We start from the raw sequence: 21,565 nt of genomic DNA, 5'->3' as shown, positions 1-21,565 counted from the left end.
GGTGATGAGGAATGTTGTCCCCGTTTCCATTCCGGCATTCCGGGCAATTGGGATTCCTACCTTAGGCATCGATCATCGAACGGATGAGATGCGGGGAAGGAGTCTCTACCTGACGTAGTGGTTCGAGGAGGGACGTCTTCGTCCTGGGTCCAACAAAAGCTGGTTCCACGGAGCAGCCCGGCCTAACGTCTGGTATCGAAAAGCAGAAACGTAACATGACGAGGTAGCTGTGAATGGGATAAGGTTAAATAAGGGTGTGTCCTGCGAGCGAGCATACCTAACAAAACCTTACACTAAGGTACCTTGGCCGCGCTTGCATTCCCGCGCTTCTGCAGGGACCTCACGGTGCCGCCAACCCTTGACTTCTGACTTTTTTCATACCTTGATTTGCCTCGGAAAGGTAGGCGTGTCAGTATCTTTGAATATGTACCTTTGGATACCTTGGGTAGGGTAATATGTCCGCGAAACAAGGGATCAGTTTGACAAAAGTATCCACGATAGACAGCTCCTTGTATGGGAACCTTGAAAAACACGAGGTGGACTGTCGCTTGATGCCCGATGTGATGTTTAGTCATCTGACCCCGCCACTGATAAACGGCAGGCGAGCGCCTACCAAAAGCAGATAATTAGACGAGTAGCCGCACGTTGACGCAAGCCTCCCTCCTGCCCGCCCATGCTGCCCCAGTGGTTGTCGCGGGTGCGAGGTGGTAGGTGCGTCGAGTCCACAATCGGCTAGTGCGATGCGGGTACCGAACCAGAAAGCGGCGAGTGGGAGCGATGAGCGGTAGGGTCACAGTGCGGTGAGTGGATACTTTGTGGGGCCTGATCGAGCAACCAGCAAAGCTGCCAGCCCAAGGAATCACGCGCATTGGACTGTCCCGTCCCACCATCCACGGCCACGCAGCACGCAGTATCCGTACTTGGTGTACGGAGTACGCAGAGGTGCCACCCACCTGCACCCAGTGCCAGCGACAGCAGTCCGCGCAGTTTCCGTCCCAGCGTGAGAGGTGCCAGACCAGCCAGCCCAGTCAAGTTCCGTACCCAGTCACCCAGTCCCAGAGTCCCCAGTTTGCCTCCTCTGTCCGACCAACCGACCGACCGACCGACCGAATACAGCCTCAAAGTTCTTCCATCTCATCATCATCTGCCATCCCACGCAACCCAAAAAATTTGCGCCGCGACGCCGCAGTCGACGACATCCCAAACTTCACTTTCGCTGCCTTCCATCCGTGCAAGCGCGTTGCTTATCATTGTCGCCTGCACTCCGCTATCGCTGTCGCGTCAGCCGCAGCATCCTTCTTTCTCCCCAACGCATATACCGTGCCTTGCGTCGCTCAAATCCCCCGGCACCCGCCAATCGCGCGACCCGACCGCCCCCTCCCATTTTGATGGCTCCCTGATCATCTCGACCCTACGTCACCCAGGCACATCTCGTAGCCACGCATTCATCGACGACGATAAACGTCTTCTCGCACGAGCGAGCTCAAGACTTCTCGTCCCCGACCGACCGACCTCTCGCTAGAGAGCCGCGCCCCATTCCAGGCGCGACCGAACGACGGGAAAGTGGCGCTCACCATCCTCACCCAGACCGACGCCGAGCTTTCCCTTCAACAACACCTCGACCTCGCTCCCGATATCCTTAGCTACCCCCGTCTCACTATCGAGGGGGGCACCGAACCATTGATGATGGCACAACCCGTGCCTCATCATGCGACGGACAAGAAACGCGTCAAGGTCTACGAGCTGCGCAACAATGACTGGTTCGATCGCGGAACCGGCTTCTGTACCGCTGCTTTCATGCAGGTATGTCTTGTCACGCGCCTCTAGGCTGTCGCGACCTTGCCCTCTCCGCCGTCGATGCCTCCTCTATCAACATATCAAAAGTCTTGATGCTAACCTGATGGTGCTCGACAGACGGCAGATGACCAGCCTCGAGACCCTAGAGTCATAGTTGAATCAGAAGACCACCCAGACAGGCTTCTATTAGAGACCAAAATTTGCAAAGAGGATGGCTTCCAGAAGCAGCAAGGCAAGTTTCACGGCATCTCAGTGTGCGGCGCAGATAAATTGACTCCTGAGAACAGAGACTCTCATTGTCTGGACAGAACCCAGCAATGGCATCGATATGGCCCTCTCCTTCCAGGAGGCGGAAGGCTGTGCACTGATATGGTAAGCGCTGGCTTTGTATATCCGCCATTGATGTTCATCGCTCATCATTTTTCTTTCCAATAGGAAATTCGTCAACAGCGTGCAACAGACTTTCCAGGGTGGCATGGCCGCTGCCGGTAAGTCGCGTGCTAACGGGGACCGTTTTGGACGACCCCAATCTAACGTTTTCCATTCAGACGACAGTCTTTCCGACGATCTAGCCATGGAAATGCCCAGCACCATCAGCCTTCCACCAGCCGAAATCGGGAATCTCCAGGAAATCGAGACTAGCATGCGCATTATGAGTCAGACAGTCAATGGACGAGACGCACTGGCTAAGTGCATCATGGGCGAGGACTACATTGGCAAACTGATTCCTTTGGTCGAAATGGCTGAAGATCTCGAGAGCCTATCAGATTTGCACCGACTTTGCAACATCATGAAGACCGTCATTCTTCTCAACGACACCGCCATAATAGAACATGCCGTGTCCGACGACTGCGTTCTAGGCGTCGTAGGCGCTCTCGAGTACGACCCCGATTTCCCGAGCCACAAAGCCAACCATCGCCACTGGCTAGATAACCAAGGACGATACAAGGAGGTTGTACCGATCCAGGACGACCAGATCAGGAGGAAAATCCATCAGACCTACCGACTTCAGTACTTGAAGGACGTTGTACTGGCACGCATACTGGACGATCCGACCTTTTCCGTTCTCAACTCTCTGATTTTCTTCAACCAGGTGGATATTGTCCAGCATCTGCAAGGGAATGGTGAATTTCTTGGTGACCTTTTCGGCATCTTCAAGATAACGCAAACGGATCAGAGACGGAAGAAGGAGGCCGTTCTGTTCATTCAGCAATGTTGCGCCATTGCGAAGAATCTGCAGCCGCCGGCTCGCCAAACTCTTTACAATAACTTCATCGGTCACGGCCTGCTTCAGGTCATCAACTTTGGCCTGCGTCACCCTGATGTGAGCGTTCGGGTGGGCGCCACCGACGTTCTGGTATCGCTGATAGATCACGATCCGCACATGATTAGAGGCACCATTTATCGCCAACTTCATGAAAGGCAACCGCCCTTGACAGATTCACTCATTGATCTGCTTTTGGTGGAAGTCGACCTTGGCGTCAAGGCGCAGATTTCAGACGCCTTAAAGGTCCTTCTTGACCAGGGCCCTCCGCTTCAGTCGCAGGAAGCTTTCGCGAAAGCCAACGGGGAGTTCCCAGGCCGACGGCCCCAGGCAATGCAAGATCCTCAGCACGCCAACCTCCTTGACAACTTCTACGCTTCATCAGCAATAAGGCTCTTTAGGCCCCTCACCGATCTTCGAGGCCGCACCAACATGGCATTCCCATTGCAACAAGCCTCCATGTTTACATATCTCATCGAAATACTTTGCTTCTTCATCAGACAACACCAAGGGAAATGCAGACCCTTCGTTCACCAACAAGATCTACTTCGGCGAATTGCCCAGCTATTTGCCTGCCCGGAGAAGTATCTACGACTAGGTCAGTCATTGGCTTCTCAACCGATCTCATGCTTTGCTAACCGTGAATGCCAGTTGCCATTCGCTTCTTCCGTAACCTAGCAGGAATGCAAGATGAGTTCTACGATCGACTCATCATGGAACATGGCATCTTGGAGCCCTTGCTTGACATGGTCTCCCAATCTATGCATCGGGACAACCTCCTCAGTTCCGCCTGCGTCGAGTTTTTCGTATTCGTTACCGGACAAGAGCACAGGAAGGCCATGAACAAGTTCCTCGTCCAAAACTATCGGGAACGACTAGTCGATCTGAGTTACATGGAAACTTTCCGCAACGTTCTAGTACTCTACGACCAGACTCAAGGCCACACCGCCGAGTTTTACACGGAATCAGAAGAGGATTTGGCAAGACGGACGGCCGCCAACACCAATCAGAGGATGATGGAACACATCGCCGTAGATCAAGCTGAAGAGGATTACTTCAACACCTCGGATGACGAAGATGGACCTGAGAGCAGGGCTTTTGACAAGGTGCAGCCTACAAATGGCTCAGCAGTGTCAACACCAGCCTCAAAACCGCTGGTCGACTACCCTTCGGATGAAGAGGTGGATGAGAACGCTGATCCTGAGGTGCTGCCAACGTCTGGCGAAAAGCAAGACGGAACCGATGGCGCTTCCGATACAAGCAGCGAATCATCCTCGGTCGCACCGCCAGAACGCCTTTCTGAGAAGAGACGGCGCGAAGAAGATGATGACGATGAGCTCGGGAAGCTGATGCAGAACAAGCGCAGGAACAGTAGTTCTGCGGGGTCGAATGCATCAATGACATCAAGTATGGTCAGGAGAAAGAAGACCTTTGCAGATCGGCCAAACACAGCAGCGCCGAAAAAGATTGCTATCAGTATATCACCTTCAGTGAAGACTGGTGGGGCGGCGAGGTCGGATGATGAATCCTGAGCGTTTACCCTGGCATTCACTGCATGGCAGATTGCAGGTACGATTGGCGATGACTATTTCCATCATGCTTTAACTAGGGACCGGCGAGTTTGGGGGCGGTGAGGCGTTATTATCACAGTTCACGACACGGGAAATCGAGAAGAGTAACCAGAACTAGCTAGAGAGCCAGAAGGTGCGCCGTTGTGAGAGTGGCTAGAGGTTGATTCAAGGATCTGTCGTGCAGGACGGCAAGTTGACATTTCAGAGTGCGCCGACAACAGAAACGGGGCCCCCCTCCACCTCTTGTGGCGGCGCCCTTGGTGATGGGAGAGAACGAGAGTATGGGAGGGAGAAAGAAGAAAAGAGGACAAGTCCCACTGTGGTATGTTGGGCTCTGCGGGCTGGAATCGCCAAAGTAGCATCGTGTACCATATTCCTGTTGAAGTTTTCTTGCTTCGACGCCGGGTCCTTTTGCGGGGCCGGTGAGCCTGTTTCTACAAGGCTTTATTTTGCACTCGGGCGCGTACCGTTCCAAACCCATCTCTGAGCAAATACCAATTTGGATTTAACCAATTCTTCGGATTTCTGTGTGCCGTTGTAATCTGAAGTGAAGAGGAGAAAAGCTTTGGGGTGATCCGGGTGAGCGTTCGGCATCACCGTTCACCTCTTGAGATACCTTTTTCGTGCAAGAGACACTGGAGCTGTCACTGGCCTCCTTGGTTTATGGTTGAATATGCATTCTATGTTGGCTATTGTTTACATGTATATATCTATCGACGCCGTGAAGCTTACATTTGTATGAATACATAGTTTTATACGCCACATGGTGTTGATAAAATCCAACGTTGCGTGGCATCTTACACAGGGGGTTCCCATCGTTCAGACCCCCCCCCCCCCCACCCCCACCCCCAAATCTGTCATCTCTATCTAAGTGTAGTCGATCTCCACGAGTAAGCTTTCTTGCCTGGCTGCGACTCGATCCCGTTCGAAACCCCGGGCCTCGTCGTAGAGTCCACAGGCACCTCGCGCTTACTTTGAACCCTCCTAACCAGAGTCGGCTGCGTGGAAGCAGGCGCAGGCGCAGGCGCAGGCGCAGGCGCACCGGCAACAGTATCTTCGTCCTCGCTCATCGTGGACAGCTCTTGCTCTTGTCCAAAGGCCGCCGGTGCGAGACTATCAGCCTTGCTGGTGGTCTTGAGTTTGGAAGCGGCATGAGACATGGCGTCGACGAGGACCTCCTTGACTTCTGCCTTCTGGTCGAGGTTCTCCTTTCTCAAGGCCGTGCGGACCTCGTGGACAAGGGCCAGGATCTCATTATCGGACTGGATGAGCGCTTCGTCCTTGTCGGCCTCGGCGCTCCTCCGGAGGTACTGCACCGCCCAATAGAGGCGGTACCTAACCTCCTTGGAGGTGCGGTACTCGCGGTTCATGAGCTCGGCAAGCAGCCAGCGCACCTTGCCATACTCGTGCCGGATCACGTAGGCGGCAAGGAGGTTATTGAAGTTGTAGACGCTGTAGCAGAGGTCACCGCGCCCGTTGACTTCGGCCGCGATGATGCAGAATTGGATCATCTCCCGGTAGTTGCGCAGTCTCTGGCAGATGCGAGCGGCGCGGTTGAACAAGCCGTCGTCGATGTGGATATCTTTGAGGCGGAGGCCGTCGAAGACGGCCTTGATCTCAGGATAGACCATACTTCGGCCGTCTTCACCCGCCATCCCGGCGCGGCGCTCTTCGATTTCGGCGAGTTGGCCGTGAACGATGGGATACATGGCCTCGTTGGTGTCGCAACCTTCGGACTGCGCACTACTCAGGAGTGCCATGGCCTGTCTACTACGAGGGCCTTCGGTCTCAACGACAGCTCTGACTGCCAATTTAAGACAACGACTCGTGTGGCCCATGCCGTTGTGCAGCGCACGCTTGTAGAGAGCCAGCACACTATTCCACCTCCCAATCTGTGCATCCGCTCTCATGGATTCGAAGGCACCCACCTCGTGGGCAGGGCTTGCCATGTAAGCTCTCAACCGGACTTGTTTGGCCCGGGGGCTTGATGTATTCGTCAGGTTTTTGTAGCATTGATCGAGGCCAGGGAAGGCGGTGCTAATGCCAGCACCTTTCATGGCATGGTACAGATCGGACAGCTGTTTATCGTTATACTTCCAGTTTCTGCGGCAACTGACCAACATTGCGGTCCAGAATTTGCTGTCAGCAGTGTAGCCGGAATCCATACAGAATACCAGCCATCGCTTCAGCGCCTGCGTGTCGCGACACTTTGCATGTCGGTCGGCAATGAATGTGACCAGGTGGCGGTCAAGGCCTAGTCCGAATTCCGAGATGTACGTTTCCATGAAAGTCTCAACCTCGCCCCAAGTGTGAGTCTTCGCATACGTTTCTAGTACGGCTGCAAATACGCGATGAAAGTGCCGTTCGTTGTGAGGGTTAGCCGTTTGCACCGTCCTCATCGCCTCAAATTCGCTGAAGACTCCGGCCCAGTTCCCCTGCTTGGCGTTTTGAAGGGTGAATTGGCCGAGTATCTTGATATCAGTTTGAGCTTTTGGGTATATAGATATAAGCTCCTCCATGAGCAAATCTGCTCTCTCGGCTTGTTTAGCCTCGATGCAGACTCGCACCATCCTCGATCGAATCTCGAGAGTGTCTTGAATGCCGTAAAAATCGTTGTCCCTTGCGTCTTCAAAAAGCTGAAGCGTCTCCGTGAAATTGCGTGTCGACTTCCAACGCACCCAGATGAAGTCTTCCAACCATTTCCATGGCATGTCCCATGCATCGCGCTCCCTCAGCAGGTTGAATGTCTGGAGAACTTCACGACACTGGTAGCCTCCGGTTGCAACGACTGAGTTGACGACGTCCATGCAAAGACGCTTAGAGTATGTAGAGGTCTTTTTCAGCTCGGCAAAGATTCCGATAAAGGTGTCGATGGCCAGTGCATGCTGCTGATGCTCGAAGAGTTGCCTCATGAACCAGACCATGGTTCCCAGCTTGTCGAAACTCCAAGTAGAAACTTGTTGAAAGATTTGAACAACATCGATAGGCCGCACGTCCTCCTTCGCCAAGGCTTGATTGATCAAGTCCTTGCCAACTTTCACATAGCCAGACCGTATCTTCGATTTCTCCAGCGGTGGCAACAGCAAATTGCTCACATACAGCCTTGCCGCTGCTTGTAATCTTTCGTGGGCAGATTCGTCGTCTCGAGGCTGTTGCGTCGTTGGGGAGACGAGGGATGTGGCAAACTCAAGAACACACTCCGCCAGCACGTCGTTCTCAGTAGCCACTTTGTGATGGACCGCAAACTCCAGAATCTTTCCGGCAATTCCAAGATCGCTCCGCCGGGAGCAAGCTTTTGATAGTAGCGAAGACAATTCCGAAAACCATTCAGGCAGCATTTTTGATTGGTCCACAAACCTGTAGGCCTGAGCAATAAGATTCAGGGCTGCGGGTGGTATGTCATTTTCGCGCCGTATAGACGTCGAACTGCGAAGCAAGTCCTCTAACCCAGCGGTCTGAGCAATAGCACCAGGGTGGTTGCTTATTACACGTTCAACTGCCAGATCAATGGCGTTCCTTTGTGCTGGCCCTCCATTCGGTTGGTTTCCATACGACCTTAAAACGCAGTCTCGAGCAGACAAGTCCTGAATCGCAGGGGTTGCTGACGAGAAACGGGACACAAAAGATTCATGCCTCTGTCTCTGCGTAGTGGTCAAGGTCGGCCGGCCACTTTTCTGCGTTGTCTCTCGCTTGTCGATCGTCTTTCGTGGGAGATCTCGTTCGCTTGCTGCCCTCGTTGGGCGTCGTGCGTCTGGGCCAGTTTCGTTGACGTGTTGATCCAGATATGAGCTATCGAACACCAATCTACCGTGTTCGTGTGAGGAATCGCGACTCCGAGACCGTGTTGGCCAGCTAACGAAATTTGGGTCGGTGGCGACCTCTTCCTGGAGAGCCTCGAGAGCAGCGACGCCGCTGGTGCTGTATCGTTTCAAAGACTTCAGTCTCCTGCCATTTTCGACTGCTGATCGTGCTATCTTGATTCGCTGGCGACGCTCTTCAGCTAAGAGGACGAGAGAGCAAGAGGTCCCGAAGAGAAGACCTCGAAGTGCATGAATCGCGGCTTTCGAGGGAACGGGGGCGGGGGCAGACATCGTGCAAGCTCGACAATTGCCATGATCGTTCGCGACTTGACTATCGGATCATTTCGTAGTCGCAAGAGGTCAATCGCTCGAAGGGGGGCTGTCGCAATGTTGGGCGCGGTTGCCAATGGGTCGTTGAGTCTGCCAGTCAAAAGTTGAAGGACCCTTGTCACATTGACGCCCACTGTCGTACCACCCTCGGCCTTTGCTAAGGTATCTTACCTTATGCAGACGCTTTTTGCCCGCTGACTGCTGTCCCGGCGGGCTGGATTGGGGTGAAGAGGAACAGGAGTTGATCCGTTCCGCCCGTGAGCGTCGGGTCTTAGTCATCATCTGAACAGACATGCAGGAGAACCGAACCCGAACCCGAACGCCTGCTTTCGAGCGGCAGGAAACAGCTCTAATCGCCCATATCGTGAAATCCATCCACTCCTGTTTCTAGAAGCTCTCGAATTCGAATGATCTCAGAAGCTGCATTGTTATCTTGCCCGCCGCTCACCATTTGTTCTACTTCATGCAGCAAGCCTTACGCAAATCAAGACCCAACGAATAGAAACTAGGCTCACTAGACACGCTGCCTTGTGGGATGCTTTGAACTTGTGGACAGTCTTGAGGTCAGGTAAAGTGAAGGCAGGAAGGAAGAGTTCGGTTACCAATCATCTCCCCTCGGAGAAGAAAATGTATCGTCAGCTCTCAGTCATCTTGCAAGTCCACAGGGCAGACCTGCAAGTCGCCGGAGACTTCATGTGGTCCGATTGCTTGACATCAGTACGCCCGGCACCTGCAGCCCGCAACCGGTAGTGCGAATCGTCGGGGTTAAGACCGGTGATTAGGCACAAAGCATCTTGAGTGTAAGCTAAGGTGGGATGCGGGACTCGCGCAGGGTCCTAATGCATGGCACTTCGGCTGGAGCATCACGGACTTGGAGACTGGCGCAGGAGCTAACTCTAAATGTCCACATATCCAATTGGACTGACAGCGTCTGAAGAGACTGGAAGAGCTACCTTACAATGAGATCATCTGTGCCTTGATCTACCTTACAGCCTGCCCTGCCAACTGAGGGGGGCCTGCCTGCCGTCCTGTCATGTTGCCTGTCGTACGTCCAGTCTCGTCCGGAGGGGAAAGAGCGGTCGCTATTAGTTGATCCCCCGCCTTCCTCCTCCAAGTCTCAGTCTTGGAAAGATATAAATTCCACCTCAGTCAGCTTGCTAATTCATGTTGTGACCAACCTAACGACCTGACTTTATCCTAAGTTCTCTTCATTCTGGGCTGCATTCGACTTACTTCCTCATATTTCTCACAATACCTATCATCATGTCGGCCCTACCTATGGCAGCTCCGCCCAAGAGCCCCTTGGCTCGTTACCGCATTCTCTCCCCGACAGCTTCCGTTCGAGTGAGCCCTCTGTGTTTGGGCGCCATGAACTTTGGCGACGCCTGGTACGATCTACTTTTGATGAGACCTGTCTCAGACATCGTTTTCTAATAAGTTTGACAGGAAGGGATACATGGGTACTTGCGATCAAAAGACTGTCGAAGAGATCCTCGACTTCTTTCATGAGCAGGGAGGCAACTTCATCGACACCGCCAACAACTACCAATTCGAAGAGTCCGAAGAGTGGATTGGCGAATGGATGAAGAAAAGAGGTGTTCGTGACCAAATGGGTAGGTTTGGGCATCTATCCCAGTGGGAGCTGTATCTGAAATGGCGACAGTCATTGCAACCAAGTATACTACGAACTTCCAAGCGGGCCCCAACGCGCCGGGCATCATGGCCAATTTCACCGGCAACGGGTCCAAGAGCTTGCACACCTCTGTGGAGGCAAGCTTGCGCAAGCTGAAGACCGACTACATTGACCTGGTGAGCAGCTTTGTGTCTCATCTTTCAAGCGACGTCACTTACACAGAGTAGCTCTACGTCCACTGGTGGGACTATTCTACTTCTATTCCGGAGCTGATGCAGTCCCTCAACAACCTCGTCATCACCGGCAAGGTCCTCTTTCTGGGCATCAGTGACACCCCCGCTTGGATCGTCAGGTAAATTCTATCAGGAATCAACCTCATCAAAGGAGCTGGGCTGAATTCCCCATTAGCAAGGCCAATGAATACGCCAGAAATCATGGACTACGCCAATTCTCAGTATATCAAGGCCGATGGTCTGCTGCCTCGCGAGACTTTGAGCGAGAGATCATTCCAATGACCAAGGCTGAAGGTTTGCAGCGCCTTCAAAGCGAACTAGACCATAATCTCTGACACCAACTTAGGCATGAGCTTGGCACCCTGGGGCGCGCTCGGCGGTGGCGTGAGTGCTCCCAACTCAATGTTAGCTGATTAGAGAAGACAACGACTAACTTGGAAACAGGCTTTCAAGACGGAAGAGCAACGCAAGTCCCAGGAGGGCCGCAAAGTTCAGGCTAGCGAAGCGCAAATCAAGATCAGTCAGGTGCTGGAAAAGATTGCCAACAGCAAAGGCACAATCATCACGAGTGTTGCTTTGGCTTATGTCATGCAAAAGACGCCTTACGTCTTCCCCATCGTCGGCGGTCGCACCGTCGATCATCTGAAGCAAAACATCGAGGCGTTAGCCCTGGATCTCTCTGATGAAGAAATTCAGGAGATCGAAGGAGCTGTGCCGTTCGATATGGGCTTCCCCCACAACTTCTTATGGGGAGAGAAGGTCCCGTCGAACCCTGGCGAAGTCTGGTTGTTGAACATGGGAGGAACCTTCGACTATGTACCAGAGCCCAAGGCTATCGCACCCAAGGAAGGCGGAAAGTAGTACTATCGAGTGCGGAATCAGTACAAAAGGTGGCGGCCGATGGATTACTGAGAGGCTGTTCAAAGCGACATGGTTTACCGTAACCGCTGCTTAGCTGCCGTTCAAGTACAATTTCATACACGTTTCTGGCCAGGTTCTGATCCAGTTTGAGATACTGAACCTAGTCAAAATCTGAAAACCCGTTGCTCCTGGAACTATCATCGGTCTGTTTGAGGCTCTGCAGTGTATCATGCAGCTTACTTTGCCTAGACGCCAATCACCATGCATTCTTTCCGCATCGCTTATGCAGGGACGAAGCAGATCCTTGACTGAAGTTCCTGGCTTTCAGCGAATTATTTCCGAAGAGATTTGGTCAAGGCTGGCGCCTGGAAACTCGAAATATTGTTCCCATTCATGTGATGTATGCGTGGTTTGCGACATTCCATACAATCCGCCAGAACCAGCACATGATAATAGTACCCCAAGAAGTCTACATGAGGGAGATTCACCGGAATCAGGTAAACAATAGTATATCGAGGACGTGTGAAGAAAATACATGGTGAGTTCTCATCCATTTAGTACAATTAGACGAGAACTACACGGCTTTTCATCGACTTGCTTTTCAAACAATCCCTAAGATGGGTTCAAATCAGCACCCACCGTGAGGACTTGGCCACGTGAGAAAGCAATGGCTCTGGTGCCTGTTGTCATAGCACGGGCAAGGAAGGCATAACGTGGAGTATCGCAGGAGGTACTTTCCTTACTTTACTTAGAAAGCAGGAGCAGTAGCTCCATCACTCGCTCTTTCCTCGGGCGAACAACTCATCACCTGGCACCTACCTGTGAAGCAATCTTGAGCACTTCCCGCCACGGTCTAACCCCTGTTTCAATTCTGAATTGTCAATATTTTAACATATTCCCTCCCACTTGTCTTGATTACCAAGCCGTACGTTGTTTGATTCTTATTCAATCATGTCGCCGTGAGTCTAGAAGCCTGCCTCCCAGAGCTAGCTGATTAAGGTGACAGGCTTCAGGAGGCTATGTCGGCTTCGAAGGATATTTTCACATTCGTCAGAAGGCAAACATTCGAATCAGAGCCCCCTAGAATATTGCATGCAGTCAACGACGCCAGACGAAGCCTGCCGGGCTTTCCACAAGGCATCAACCCAGACATCCTTTCTGGGGTAACAGTCAAGGTCGAGGAGTCAGACCAGAACTTCGACAAGTGGGAGTTCGTCACTCACGACGAAAGCTCTCCGCTCCCAAGCATCGAGGAAAGCTTTTCAATTGGCGAGTCACCGCCTCAGAGAATGGGCAGCACCATGCCCGCCACGCCCCTCGACTCTGATTATAGTTTTTCACCTTTCCCAAAATCGAGTAGTCGGTTCGATCGAAACGAAGGCAAGTCTCATGCGATGGAAGGCGATTTTTTCTGACAGCTTGGCCAGCATGGGATCCCGCAGTAGATGTGCCGGTGAAAAGACAATATCAGTCATCTGCGCCAAAGATATCAAGCCCCCTCAAGAGACAGCGCGGAATGCCGTCCTTGAGATGCCATACGAAGATGACCATTGATAATTACAAAATGTTACCGGCACCGGAGAGATCCCAGGTGCCGATGTGTCAGAGTATCAGGGATGGCTTTGATACAAGAGAAATCAACGGCTTCAGCAAGCTACAGAGCACGAAGCGGAGAAAAAGATCACCCGCTCCGCCTGGAATAGGCTCCCTTTCGGTATCTTGCGGCATCGAATCTGCATCATTTCGAAGCAATACAAAGAATACGAGGATGCGCGAAAGATTTGTTATCGATCCTGATCTACAAGGGATTACCAGAGTCAGGGCTTCATCTAAAGCAGTCGATCTACTGGCGACGCCAGAGTCTCCAGGAGAGGCAACTTCGAATAACTTCCACCACACCAAGAGGAACAATATCAACGAGGATTCCGGAAGCCTTAGAGTCTTGCCATCCCTCCGAACCATCGAAGTATTGCCACGGCATAGAAGATCGAGACACCGTTCCGGTAACTTGTTCATCTTATCTGACGATGTAGAAGAGATCGAGCCCGCAAGACACGCCGCCTTACAGTCGGACCGAGCGAGCGCAGTCTCCCGTGGCGATTCTCACGTAGGCGCATCAAGCCTCTCGCGGGTGGCTTCAGCCACAGCGCTGGTCGGCGACGTTTTTGACGACGAGCTGGGTACGAATTAGCTGGCAGCAACAGACAGTACAACACCGGCCGACACCATGACTAAGATGAAGCCAGATACTGGAAGTAAGAAACCCCTTGGTCTCATGAGCACCGGGGAATCATATGTAGTTGGAGAAATCCCAAAGGCTTGGTCGCTGGCTGGGTTACACGGACAATAGGTTTGGACTGGCGCATTCACAGACCTTAGACCACGTCCCAATGGAACCGTTTCCAGCGAAAAGCAGAGTTGTGGAAAACAAGAACAAGGCGCACCTGGTTGCTAAATAGCAACACAATGGAGATGTGGGTACGCACGCGGATTTCAGGAATGCGAAGAATATGGAGGCATGCTTGATCATCGTAATTGTGTACAAAGCTTCCCCGCTGGGAGACTGTCGGGAGAATTAGCTTGATGGAGACTACCAAGATTTATCAACAGCCACGCTTCTCACCCAATACCATGGGTATCATCTGATAAAATAGATACCAGGCTTTTCCGTAACCCTCCCAGTCCTTTAAAATGAAATGCTTGCATATGTAAACCACCTCAAACGCCGTGCGCCCACAAGTCTTGTAAGATTCCATCACAGGTTCCTAAAGGCCGTAGTCGATCACTTCGCACCCTTGCCCTTGGCTTCCGTTTCGCCAAGCTCACGGATGAACACGCTTGCCTTGCCTTCAGCGCTATAGTCCTCCATGCCTGTTTCGAAACCCGGGCAGACACCAACGGCAAGGTACTTGCCATCCTTGGAGAAAGCTAGAGCCGCGACGCTATCGGGGAACTTTTGGTACTGCTTCATCCTGCGCTTGGCCTCGGCGTCCCACAAGGCGACCGTCCCATCACCACCACCCGAGGCAAAGGTGCCGTAGACGGGGTGGAACGTCATGGCGTTGACCGGGTACACGATATCGCCCTCGCCATCAGGCGCAGCCGCGCGATGGCACTTGAAGGCGTACTTGCGAGCCTGGGACTCGGCCGAGTCCTCGAACCACTCGACGGCGACGCGACCCTCGATACTGCTAGTGGCGTAGCCGGCGTCGTTGGGCATGCAGGAGATGGCGCGGGTGAGGAACTTGAGCGACGACTCGCGCTGTTGCCAGGGCTTGATGTCGTGGGGGCCGGGCTCGGCGAAGAGGGCGGGGATGTTGGTCAGGTCGTAGATGTTAACGAGACGTGCGGTCATGGCGACGACGACCTTTGAGGGGCTGGCTGCCAGGGCGTGAGGCTTTCCGGGCAGCTGGACGGTGATGTTCGTGTCAGAGGGCGACTTTGCGTTGTGGATCTGGAGGGTGAGGTCCCAAGAGGCGGAGATGAGGAGAGCTGTAAGGTTGGTCAGAACGGCGCGGCCAAAGGTTGGCATAGCTGTGACATCACTCACAGTGCTCTGGGCTGTAGACTACACATCGTGCAGGCGCGCCGTGTTGCGCAATGACTTGCTTCTCTTCTGTCTCAAGGTCGATCCTAGATAGAAAGCGTCAGCTTCGTCCAATGGCCAGTGGGAGCTTCATGGTTCGCCATACTTGTAGACGCAGTGGTCTAAACACGCCGCGTAGGCCTCGTTATCCGTCGCGCCAAAGGTTACGTCCAGGACAGGCGCCCGGAACTCAATGGCTTTGATGAGAACGCCTGGCGCATCTTCGCCTCCGCTATGTGTGTCGTAGAGGTAGATCTTCTTGTCCCAGCAGGACACCAGGAGTCTGGTAGGCGACTCGGGCGCATATGAAAGCGAGGAGATGGCGTCGCTAGGCGGTTGCGCCAGCTCGAATTGGGATGCTATTGAAGCATTAGTAGTTAGCCAATGTTATTGGAGCGAAATTTGAGGTCGAAATCCCCTGAAAACTCACCAGGTGCCATTTTTGGGGTTATTGTTCTGATGTTGTTGAAGCTCTTACGGTGAAGTAGCTCAATGCGCCTCTAACAACAAGCAGCTCTGGGTGTACCTGGATGTTAGCTTCTGGGGTCTGTTTACCTGAACAATTTGGTTGGAGGGGCGCTCACGTGGCGATAAGCGAAGCAGAGCTTATCGGTCGAATCAGCACCAATTCTGCCATGGACTACCGCCCCGAAAGCACCCCCCACCATTGTTCGGATTTCTGCGATTTGTGAACCGCAGTAGCAAAATTGTGACTCGACTGCCCAATCGCCAACGTAACGCCGCTCACACCCAAAAGGCCGCTTCTTTCGCTTCTCGACGTCGCCCCCGAGCAAGTAATTCTACCGCAAGCAATATCAAGACCGACGAGTAGGCCGAATCTCCACCGAGCACAGAGGAAACAAGCTATTCAAAGACCGGAAGGACGTGTTAAAAGCCCGCGCACCTTCTTTCGCACCCCGCCCCTCCACACCTGTTGGCCGACCACCTTCAACAACACCACCCAACCGCCACCACCACCCTTCGTACTCGACGACATCGAGCACCAGTAGCCAAGATGGCGGAACCGAACTACAGTCACTTTCGATACTTCGAAAACAAGTACCCCGAAATCGATGAGTTCGTCATGGTCAACGTCAAGCAGGTTTGTGCCCCGCCGGCCCAACGCACACGGCCAACCGAACCGCCCCAACCCACCCGGTCGCCGTGGATATGAAGGGTACAGGAGAGCGAGAGAGAGGGAACATACGGGTCTGACTGGTGATATAGATTGCCGAGATGGGTGCCTACGTCAAGCTTCTCGAGTACGACAACATTGACGGCATGATTCTGCTTTCCGAACTTTCGAGACGTCGTATCAGAAGTATCCAGAAGCTCATCCGTGTGGGCCGCAACGAGGTTGTCGTCGTCCTTCGTGTCGACAAGGAGAAGGGTTATATCGATCTTTCCAAGCGTCGTGTGTCGCCAGAGGATATCATCAAGTGCGAGGAGCGGTACAACAAGGGCAAGATGGTCCACTCCATCATGCGCCATGTCGCCGAGAAGACCCTTACCCCGATCGAGCAGCTCTACGAGACCATCGCATGGCCCCTCAACAAGAAGTACGGCCATGCGATTGACGCCTTCAAGCTGTCTATCACGTGAGTTGAGGACTATGTTTCGTTATAGCAAGAGGGATTAAGAATACTGATGCGTAAGGATAGGAACGCCGAGGTCTGGAACGACGCCACCTTCCCCAGCGAGGCCGTCTCCGAGGAGTTGAAGTCATATATCGCGAAGCGTCTCACCCCTCAACCCACAAAGGTCCGTGCCGACGTTGAGGTCACCTGCTTCGGATACGAGGGTATCGACGCCGTCAAGAACGCCCTGCGCACCGCTGAGGCGCGCAACGACGACCAGACCCAGGTCAAGGTCAGACTCGTGTCCCCCCCTCTGTACGTTCTGACCAGCACGTGCCTGGACAAGAACCTCGGTATCACCCGCCTCGAGGAGGCCATTGTCGAGATTCGCAACAGCATCGAGGCTGCGGGCGGTTCGTTGGTGGTGAAGATGGAGCCCAAGGCCGTTACGGAGAGCGACGACGCCGAGCTGCAGGCTCTCATGGAGAAGAGGGAGCGCGAGAACGCCGAGGTCAGCGGTGACGAGAGTGTCTCTGAGAGCGACGACAACCCGGAGGTTTAGATTTTTCCTTTGGAGTCAACGTCATCACAACAAAAAAGGGGCGGCTGGTAGAATGAGCGTACTGGCAGGCTGGGAATCCAGAGTGATTCTAATGAGACGACCAAAAAAGAGTCTAAACATTTCAAAATCATTCCCCCTGGCTGATTGTGAGTGAGCGACGGACTGATGATACTATGAGAGGAATGGCCCGTTCCTATAAATACGATGTATGGCTGGCCTTAGCACAAGCTGGGACACTTAGCGAGAAGACGAATATGTCTACCATAATCAACCCAATTGATGACAACAGCTTTCTCCGGACACAACAGGACGGCTCATCAAAGAGCAAATGTCAGTGATCTCACCCAGTAAAGTTGTCCTCCGATGGCCGGACTCGCATAGTCCACTTGTGGGACCGATGGTCGTGGATTTGTTATCTCGTCGGGGCGGGCGTCAGCATTGTTTCGATGATCGAGCTGTTCAACCTCCCGCATAAGGATGGATGCTCCCAAGGCTTCCATTGGAGGTCCTCGAGCGCGCAGTTCCCAAGACGAGATACTGGAGGGCAACAACGACTAGAAGCTCATCCTACCTACACTAGATACCGCCCTACCAAACCTTCATACGATAACTTTCCTATCACCCGATTACACCTGAATACACACAGGAAGCCCAAACAGGCCCCTCCAATTCTGTTTCGGTCACCAGCCAGGAGGCGCCCGTCTAGGTCGACGGGTCAGGTCAAACTGGCTGGGTGGTGGAGTCGTTTAAGTTCAACAATCAAAAGATTCAATCACGCCCACAGCCTACTCTTAGGTTTGGATTATATCTATGCTACTTGTTATTAAACGTATGTGCTGGGGATTTGGTGATTTTGTTTTAAAGGTTGAGCATTTTGAATGAATACAATCTGACTGATAAAGGCATGCATAAATAGAAGATGGGGCGCAAGCAATAGAACCTAAGCAAGGAGACGAAAGAGCGCCCCATATGGTAGGCACCTTTGAGCTCAATGTTGCTACTCATTCATCACCTATGTTTAAGTGTCGTCTCTTTACTATGTGAGATTCTAAAGAATAAACTTCTCGTGAGATTATCAGCTTGAGAAACGTCGCATTGTATGATGAATATACGAAAGTCTGAGATATAGGTAGTTGCTTCCTGGTAGTGAGACTGATAAGATAAGAGATTAGATAACACCATGAGATGAAGGCGAGCTCGAAACCTTCCTCGCGACGATTTCACCTGCAACAGGACAGAAGGCGCTGTTCCCAAGTCACAGCGCGGCAAACCTCCGCGACAACCTGACAATATTTTGCGCCCATGGCTGCCCGTTCGCTATGGGCGCGCGCACGAGGGAGCTTCCTCGGTGACACCACGCTTCGCCTGCTCGGGCTTGCGACCTGGATCCCGGTCGTGATTACCTTCAACGACCATGTTGCGACCATCACGAGCATCAGCGGCGGCTCCATGTACCCCTACTATAACGAGGATCGCAATAAGACGATTGCAAATGACATGGTGCTCAATTGGAGGTGGAAACCCTCCTATGGGCTTCAGAGAGGCATGATTGTCACGTTTAGGTGTGTTTTCACTGGCCGTACCCCCCGATTATGACAGTAAAAGGCCGGATGGCAAGCTAACCTACTGCTTGCTTTTTGCAGGAGCCCTTTTCATCCCGAGACCGTAGCGATCAAGAGAGTCGTCGCGCTGGAAGGTGAATATGTCACGACAAGAGCACCATATCCGGAGAGAGTGGTCAGGGTGCCGCAGGGCCATATTTGGGTGGAGGGAGATGGGCCACAAGATCAGACGCTGGACAGTAATACGTACGGTCCGATATCTATGGCGCTGGTGACAGGAAAATGCATATGGAATATCTGGCCTTGGCGCAAGTTTGGCCGCGTGAAATGGGAAGAGCACAAATTCAAGGATAGATACTGAAGCGCGAATGGCTTCGTGTATGAATAAGCATGTGAGCGGGACACTGAGAGAGTCCTGGATTTGGGTTACAGGGTCATCAAAAGTTTATGTATACCATGAGGTAATTGGTCAACGACTGGGTGCCTTCAAATTCAACTCCCATTTGAGTACTACAGATTGTTTCTAATGACGATTGGAATATCTGGTTTCTTAAGTCCGGGCAATTCAAAATCCCGCCATCTTTGAAGCGGCGCGGGCTGTCCCGCGTTGCAGCTCGGAGCTCTCGGGACCGGGCTTTCAGCTCAGGGCCTTAGGTCCGGCTGATTCAGTCGACACTTGCAGCTGATGAAAGAAAGAGACGGGAGCTCACCCGACGGTGACGCAGCGGGAGTGCAGCATTGCATGTGGTCTGTGCACCGCCAACAAAAATTCCCAGAGTCGGGAACCCTGCATGAAATTTCGATATCATTATCTGCAGCTGCTGCTCCTCCTCGCCGCCGCCAAGTTTTTGACTGCGCCAATTAACCCACGCGACAATCAACGACGAGGAGGCCTCTCCTTCAATTTCCCCTCGAAACCCATTCACTGCGTCATTCCTTCTGTCGTCCCGCAGCGGGAACGCACCAGTGCCCAACCGCGAATCTCTTTCCCCCCTTCGACATCGAAACCGACCGACGTCAGCATTTCAGGACCGAGAGGGACCGACACCCTTGACGCAGACCAGAGAGTGCCTGGTCAAACAACGACAGGCACCACTCGCAAATGTCCGTCGCTGACCGCATCGTCAGCTCCCTAGCTCCTGCCGACAATAACGCGCAAACGATTCAGGGGGGCATCTCGGCTTCGACCCCGGCGGCGGCGGCCTCGTTCGAGGAGGATAGATATGCGGTACAGACGGGAGGACTTTTGCCGGATATCAGAACAGTCGGACAATCTTTTAGACAGGAGGATATGAGTCTCCAAGATGACTCTTTCGAAGAGGAGGGCCGCCCGCCTTACCTCCACGCCATGATTGCTGGAGGCGTTGGAGGCTCAACGGGCGACATGCTCATGCACTCCCTGGACACGGTCAAGACGCGGCAACAGGGAGACCCGCACATACCGCCAAAATACACGTCTCTGGGCTCGTCATACTACAAGATACTACGGCAAGAGGGCGTCCGACGAGGTCTTTACGGCGGATGGATACCGGCTTTGGGTGGTTCCCTTCCGGGCACGATGATGTTTTTTGGGACGTACGAATGGAGCAAACGGTTTCTGATCGACCATGGTGTGCAACAGCACCTGGCCTACCTCACAGCTGGTTCGTCGATCCTTGCGCTGTGCTGTTGAGAGACACTAACTAACTGACTGTTTTCAAGGCTTTCTTGGAGACTTAGCCGGCTCCATCGTTTACGTTCCATCCGAGGTGTTAAAGACCCGCTTGCAGTTGCAAGGACGGTATAATAATCCCTACTTCAAATCGGGCTACAACTACAGAGGAACCGTTGATGCGGCGCGGACGATTGTCCGTCACGAGGGACCGGCTGCGCTCTTCCACGGTTACCAAGCAACACTGGCCCGTGACCTCCCATTTTCAGCACTTCAGTTTATGTTTTGGGAACAATTCCACGCCTGGGCACGCACCTACAAGCAGAGCAGAGATGTTGGCGTACCGCTGGAGCTCCTTACCGGCGGTCTCGCCGGCAGCTTGGCCGGTATCATGACATGTCCTCTGGATGTCGTCAAGACGCGTTTGCAGACGCAGGTACACCCTGATCTGTTGCCCAAGGAGATGAAGCCGGTGGCCAAGGGCGCTGCGCACGCCTCAACGTCAAAATCCCAGACGCGCCACATTTCAACGTCGTCGCCCTCGACGCATACCCCGCGACCAGGCGCGGTCAACTTACAGACCTCGTCCGTCATTGAAGGTCTCAAAGTCATTTACCAGACCGAGGGGATTAGCGGATGGTTCAGGGGCGTGGGTCCCCGTGGTGTCTGGACTTTTATTCAGAGCGGCACCATGCTGTTCTTGTACCAACGTATTCTCAAGTCATTAGAGACTTGGGATCCACCAGTGGAAGAGCAGGAGCGTGCCATCTAAGGAGGTTTTGGAGGTTGGGCTGGAAACGGGTGATACCAGGGTTGGATGGAGAAAAAACAAAACATTGTACAAACAACCCCTTCTGTACACTTTGTAAGGATAAACATGGGACTGGCGTTTGAAGGCATAGTAGAAGGGACATGGTGTCCGATAGAGAGCTGATAGAGCGAAAGACAAGTCTCACTTCAAGTGCTGATCTGATTTACAAAGAGCCAAAGTCAATGTGTGTGCGATGTGGTGGCCTAAAGTCGTTGTTCTCAAAGAGAGTGAATCATCACAAGGCTCACTTGAGGCAGAAGTTATGACAAGGTACATAGCTATTGGAGTATATCTCAAAAAGCACCAAACAAAACCTCTTGTGAAAGA

The 21,565-nt window shown here is 53.0% G+C and overlaps 7 protein-coding genes across 7 annotated transcripts; 5 read left to right on the top strand and 2 right to left on the bottom strand.

Annotated features, from left to right (window-relative positions):
- The first annotated feature begins 686 nt into the window (after positions 1–686).
- On the top strand, positions 687–5,121 carry HER10_EVM0000637 (uncharacterized protein). The gene is made up of 5 exons (XM_035482838.1): positions 687–1,803; positions 1,915–2,029; positions 2,085–2,169; positions 2,233–3,659; positions 3,713–5,121. The coding sequence occupies exons 1-5, from the start codon at positions 1,684–1,686 to the stop codon at positions 4,591–4,593; spliced, it is 2,628 nt and encodes an 875-aa protein (XP_035326474.1). The 5' UTR covers positions 687–1,683; the 3' UTR covers positions 4,594–5,121.
- A 354-nt stretch (positions 5,122–5,475) lies between these two features.
- Positions 5,476–9,050, bottom strand: HER10_EVM0007967 (uncharacterized protein). The gene has a single exon (XM_035477505.1). The coding sequence runs from the start codon at positions 8,721–8,723 to the stop codon at positions 5,496–5,498; it is 3,228 nt and encodes a 1,075-aa protein (XP_035327025.1). The 5' UTR covers positions 8,724–9,050; the 3' UTR covers positions 5,476–5,495.
- Positions 9,051–9,688: 638 nt separating this feature from the next.
- HER10_EVM0007076 (aldo/keto reductase) lies at positions 9,689–11,946 on the top strand. The gene is made up of 7 exons (XM_035476642.1): positions 9,689–10,150; positions 10,209–10,375; positions 10,426–10,571; positions 10,623–10,747; positions 10,804–10,922; positions 10,975–11,012; positions 11,073–11,946. The coding sequence occupies exons 1-7, from the start codon at positions 10,026–10,028 to the stop codon at positions 11,487–11,489; spliced, it is 1,137 nt and encodes a 378-aa protein (XP_035326959.1). The 5' UTR covers positions 9,689–10,025; the 3' UTR covers positions 11,490–11,946.
- Positions 11,947–14,257: 2,311 nt separating this feature from the next.
- Positions 14,258–15,564, bottom strand: HER10_EVM0011134 (WD domain-containing protein). Its single transcript, XM_035480572.1, has 4 exons — positions 15,506–15,564; positions 15,182–15,434; positions 15,040–15,122; positions 14,258–14,981 (listed from the first exon to the last, which is right to left on the bottom strand). The coding sequence occupies exons 1-4, from the start codon at positions 15,513–15,515 to the stop codon at positions 14,272–14,274; spliced, it is 1,056 nt and encodes a 351-aa protein (XP_035327283.1). The 5' UTR covers positions 15,516–15,564; the 3' UTR covers positions 14,258–14,271.
- A 185-nt stretch (positions 15,565–15,749) lies between these two features.
- Positions 15,750–17,488, top strand: HER10_EVM0000353 (eukaryotic translation initiation factor 2 alpha subunit). Its single transcript, XM_035470138.1, has 3 exons — positions 15,750–16,177; positions 16,303–16,673; positions 16,737–17,488. The coding sequence occupies exons 1-3, from the start codon at positions 16,091–16,093 to the stop codon at positions 17,212–17,214; spliced, it is 936 nt and encodes a 311-aa protein (XP_035326443.1). The 5' UTR covers positions 15,750–16,090; the 3' UTR covers positions 17,215–17,488.
- A 955-nt stretch (positions 17,489–18,443) lies between these two features.
- Positions 18,444–19,212, top strand: HER10_EVM0000385 (uncharacterized protein). Its single transcript, XM_035470170.1, has 2 exons — positions 18,444–18,776; positions 18,858–19,212. Exons 1-2 carry the CDS (start codon positions 18,517–18,519, stop codon positions 19,135–19,137), a joined length of 540 nt encoding a protein of 179 aa, XP_035326447.1. The 5' UTR covers positions 18,444–18,516; the 3' UTR covers positions 19,138–19,212.
- A 381-nt stretch (positions 19,213–19,593) lies between these two features.
- HER10_EVM0003713 (uncharacterized protein) lies at positions 19,594–21,337 on the top strand. The gene is made up of 2 exons (XM_035473378.1): positions 19,594–20,419; positions 20,478–21,337. Exons 1-2 carry the CDS (start codon positions 19,879–19,881, stop codon positions 21,197–21,199), a joined length of 1,263 nt encoding a protein of 420 aa, XP_035326724.1. The 5' UTR covers positions 19,594–19,878; the 3' UTR covers positions 21,200–21,337.
- Positions 21,338–21,565: the final 228 nt, after the last annotated feature.

Source organism: Colletotrichum scovillei, assembly GCF_011075155.1.
Source record: "Colletotrichum scovillei strain TJNH1 chromosome Unknown Contig00011, whole genome shotgun sequence".
NCBI classification, from domain to species: Eukaryota; Fungi; Ascomycota; class Sordariomycetes; order Glomerellales; family Glomerellaceae; genus Colletotrichum; species Colletotrichum scovillei.
The sequence above is the reverse complement of the archived record's forward strand: the minus strand, read 5'-3'. Positions and strand labels throughout refer to the sequence as shown.

Coding starts and splice junctions, on each gene's coding strand:
- HER10_EVM0003713 (XM_035473378.1), top strand. CDS start 19,879: ATGTCCGTCGCTGACCGCATCGTCAGCTCCCTAGCTCCTGCCGACAAT. Junction 20,420..20,477: donor CCTGGCCTACCTCACAGCTG/GTTCGTCGATCC, acceptor ACTGTTTTCAAG/GCTTTCTTGGAGACTTAGCC.
- HER10_EVM0007076 (XM_035476642.1), top strand. CDS start 10,026: ATGTCGGCCCTACCTATGGCAGCTCCGCCCAAGAGCCCCTTGGCTCGT. Junction 10,572..10,622: donor AGACCGACTACATTGACCTG/GTGAGCAGCTTT, acceptor TACACAGAGTAG/CTCTACGTCCACTGGTGGGA. Junction 10,923..10,974: donor TCCAATGACCAAGGCTGAAG/GTTTGCAGCGCC, acceptor ACACCAACTTAG/GCATGAGCTTGGCACCCTGG.
- HER10_EVM0011134 (XM_035480572.1), bottom strand. Junction 15,123..15,181: donor TTAGACCACTGCGTCTACAA/GTATGGCGAACC, acceptor CTTTCTATCTAG/GATCGACCTTGAGACAGAAG. Junction 14,982..15,039: donor AGTCTACAGCCCAGAGCACT/GTGAGTGATGTC, acceptor CCAACCTTACAG/CTCTCCTCATCTCCGCCTCT.
- HER10_EVM0000637 (XM_035482838.1), top strand. CDS start 1,684: ATGATGGCACAACCCGTGCCTCATCATGCGACGGACAAGAAACGCGTC. Junction 1,804..1,914: donor GTACCGCTGCTTTCATGCAG/GTATGTCTTGTC, acceptor GGTGCTCGACAG/ACGGCAGATGACCAGCCTCG. Junction 2,030..2,084: donor TGGCTTCCAGAAGCAGCAAG/GCAAGTTTCACG, acceptor TCCTGAGAACAG/AGACTCTCATTGTCTGGACA.
- HER10_EVM0007967 (XM_035477505.1), bottom strand. CDS start 8,723: ATGTCTGCCCCCGCCCCCGTTCCCTCGAAAGCCGCGATTCATGCACTT.
- HER10_EVM0000353 (XM_035470138.1), top strand. CDS start 16,091: ATGGCGGAACCGAACTACAGTCACTTTCGATACTTCGAAAACAAGTAC. Junction 16,178..16,302: donor TCATGGTCAACGTCAAGCAG/GTTTGTGCCCCG, acceptor CTGGTGATATAG/ATTGCCGAGATGGGTGCCTA. Junction 16,674..16,736: donor GCCTTCAAGCTGTCTATCAC/GTGAGTTGAGGA, acceptor GCGTAAGGATAG/GAACGCCGAGGTCTGGAACG.
- HER10_EVM0000385 (XM_035470170.1), top strand. CDS start 18,517: ATGGCTGCCCGTTCGCTATGGGCGCGCGCACGAGGGAGCTTCCTCGGT. Junction 18,777..18,857: donor GGCATGATTGTCACGTTTAG/GTGTGTTTTCAC, acceptor TGCTTTTTGCAG/GAGCCCTTTTCATCCCGAGA.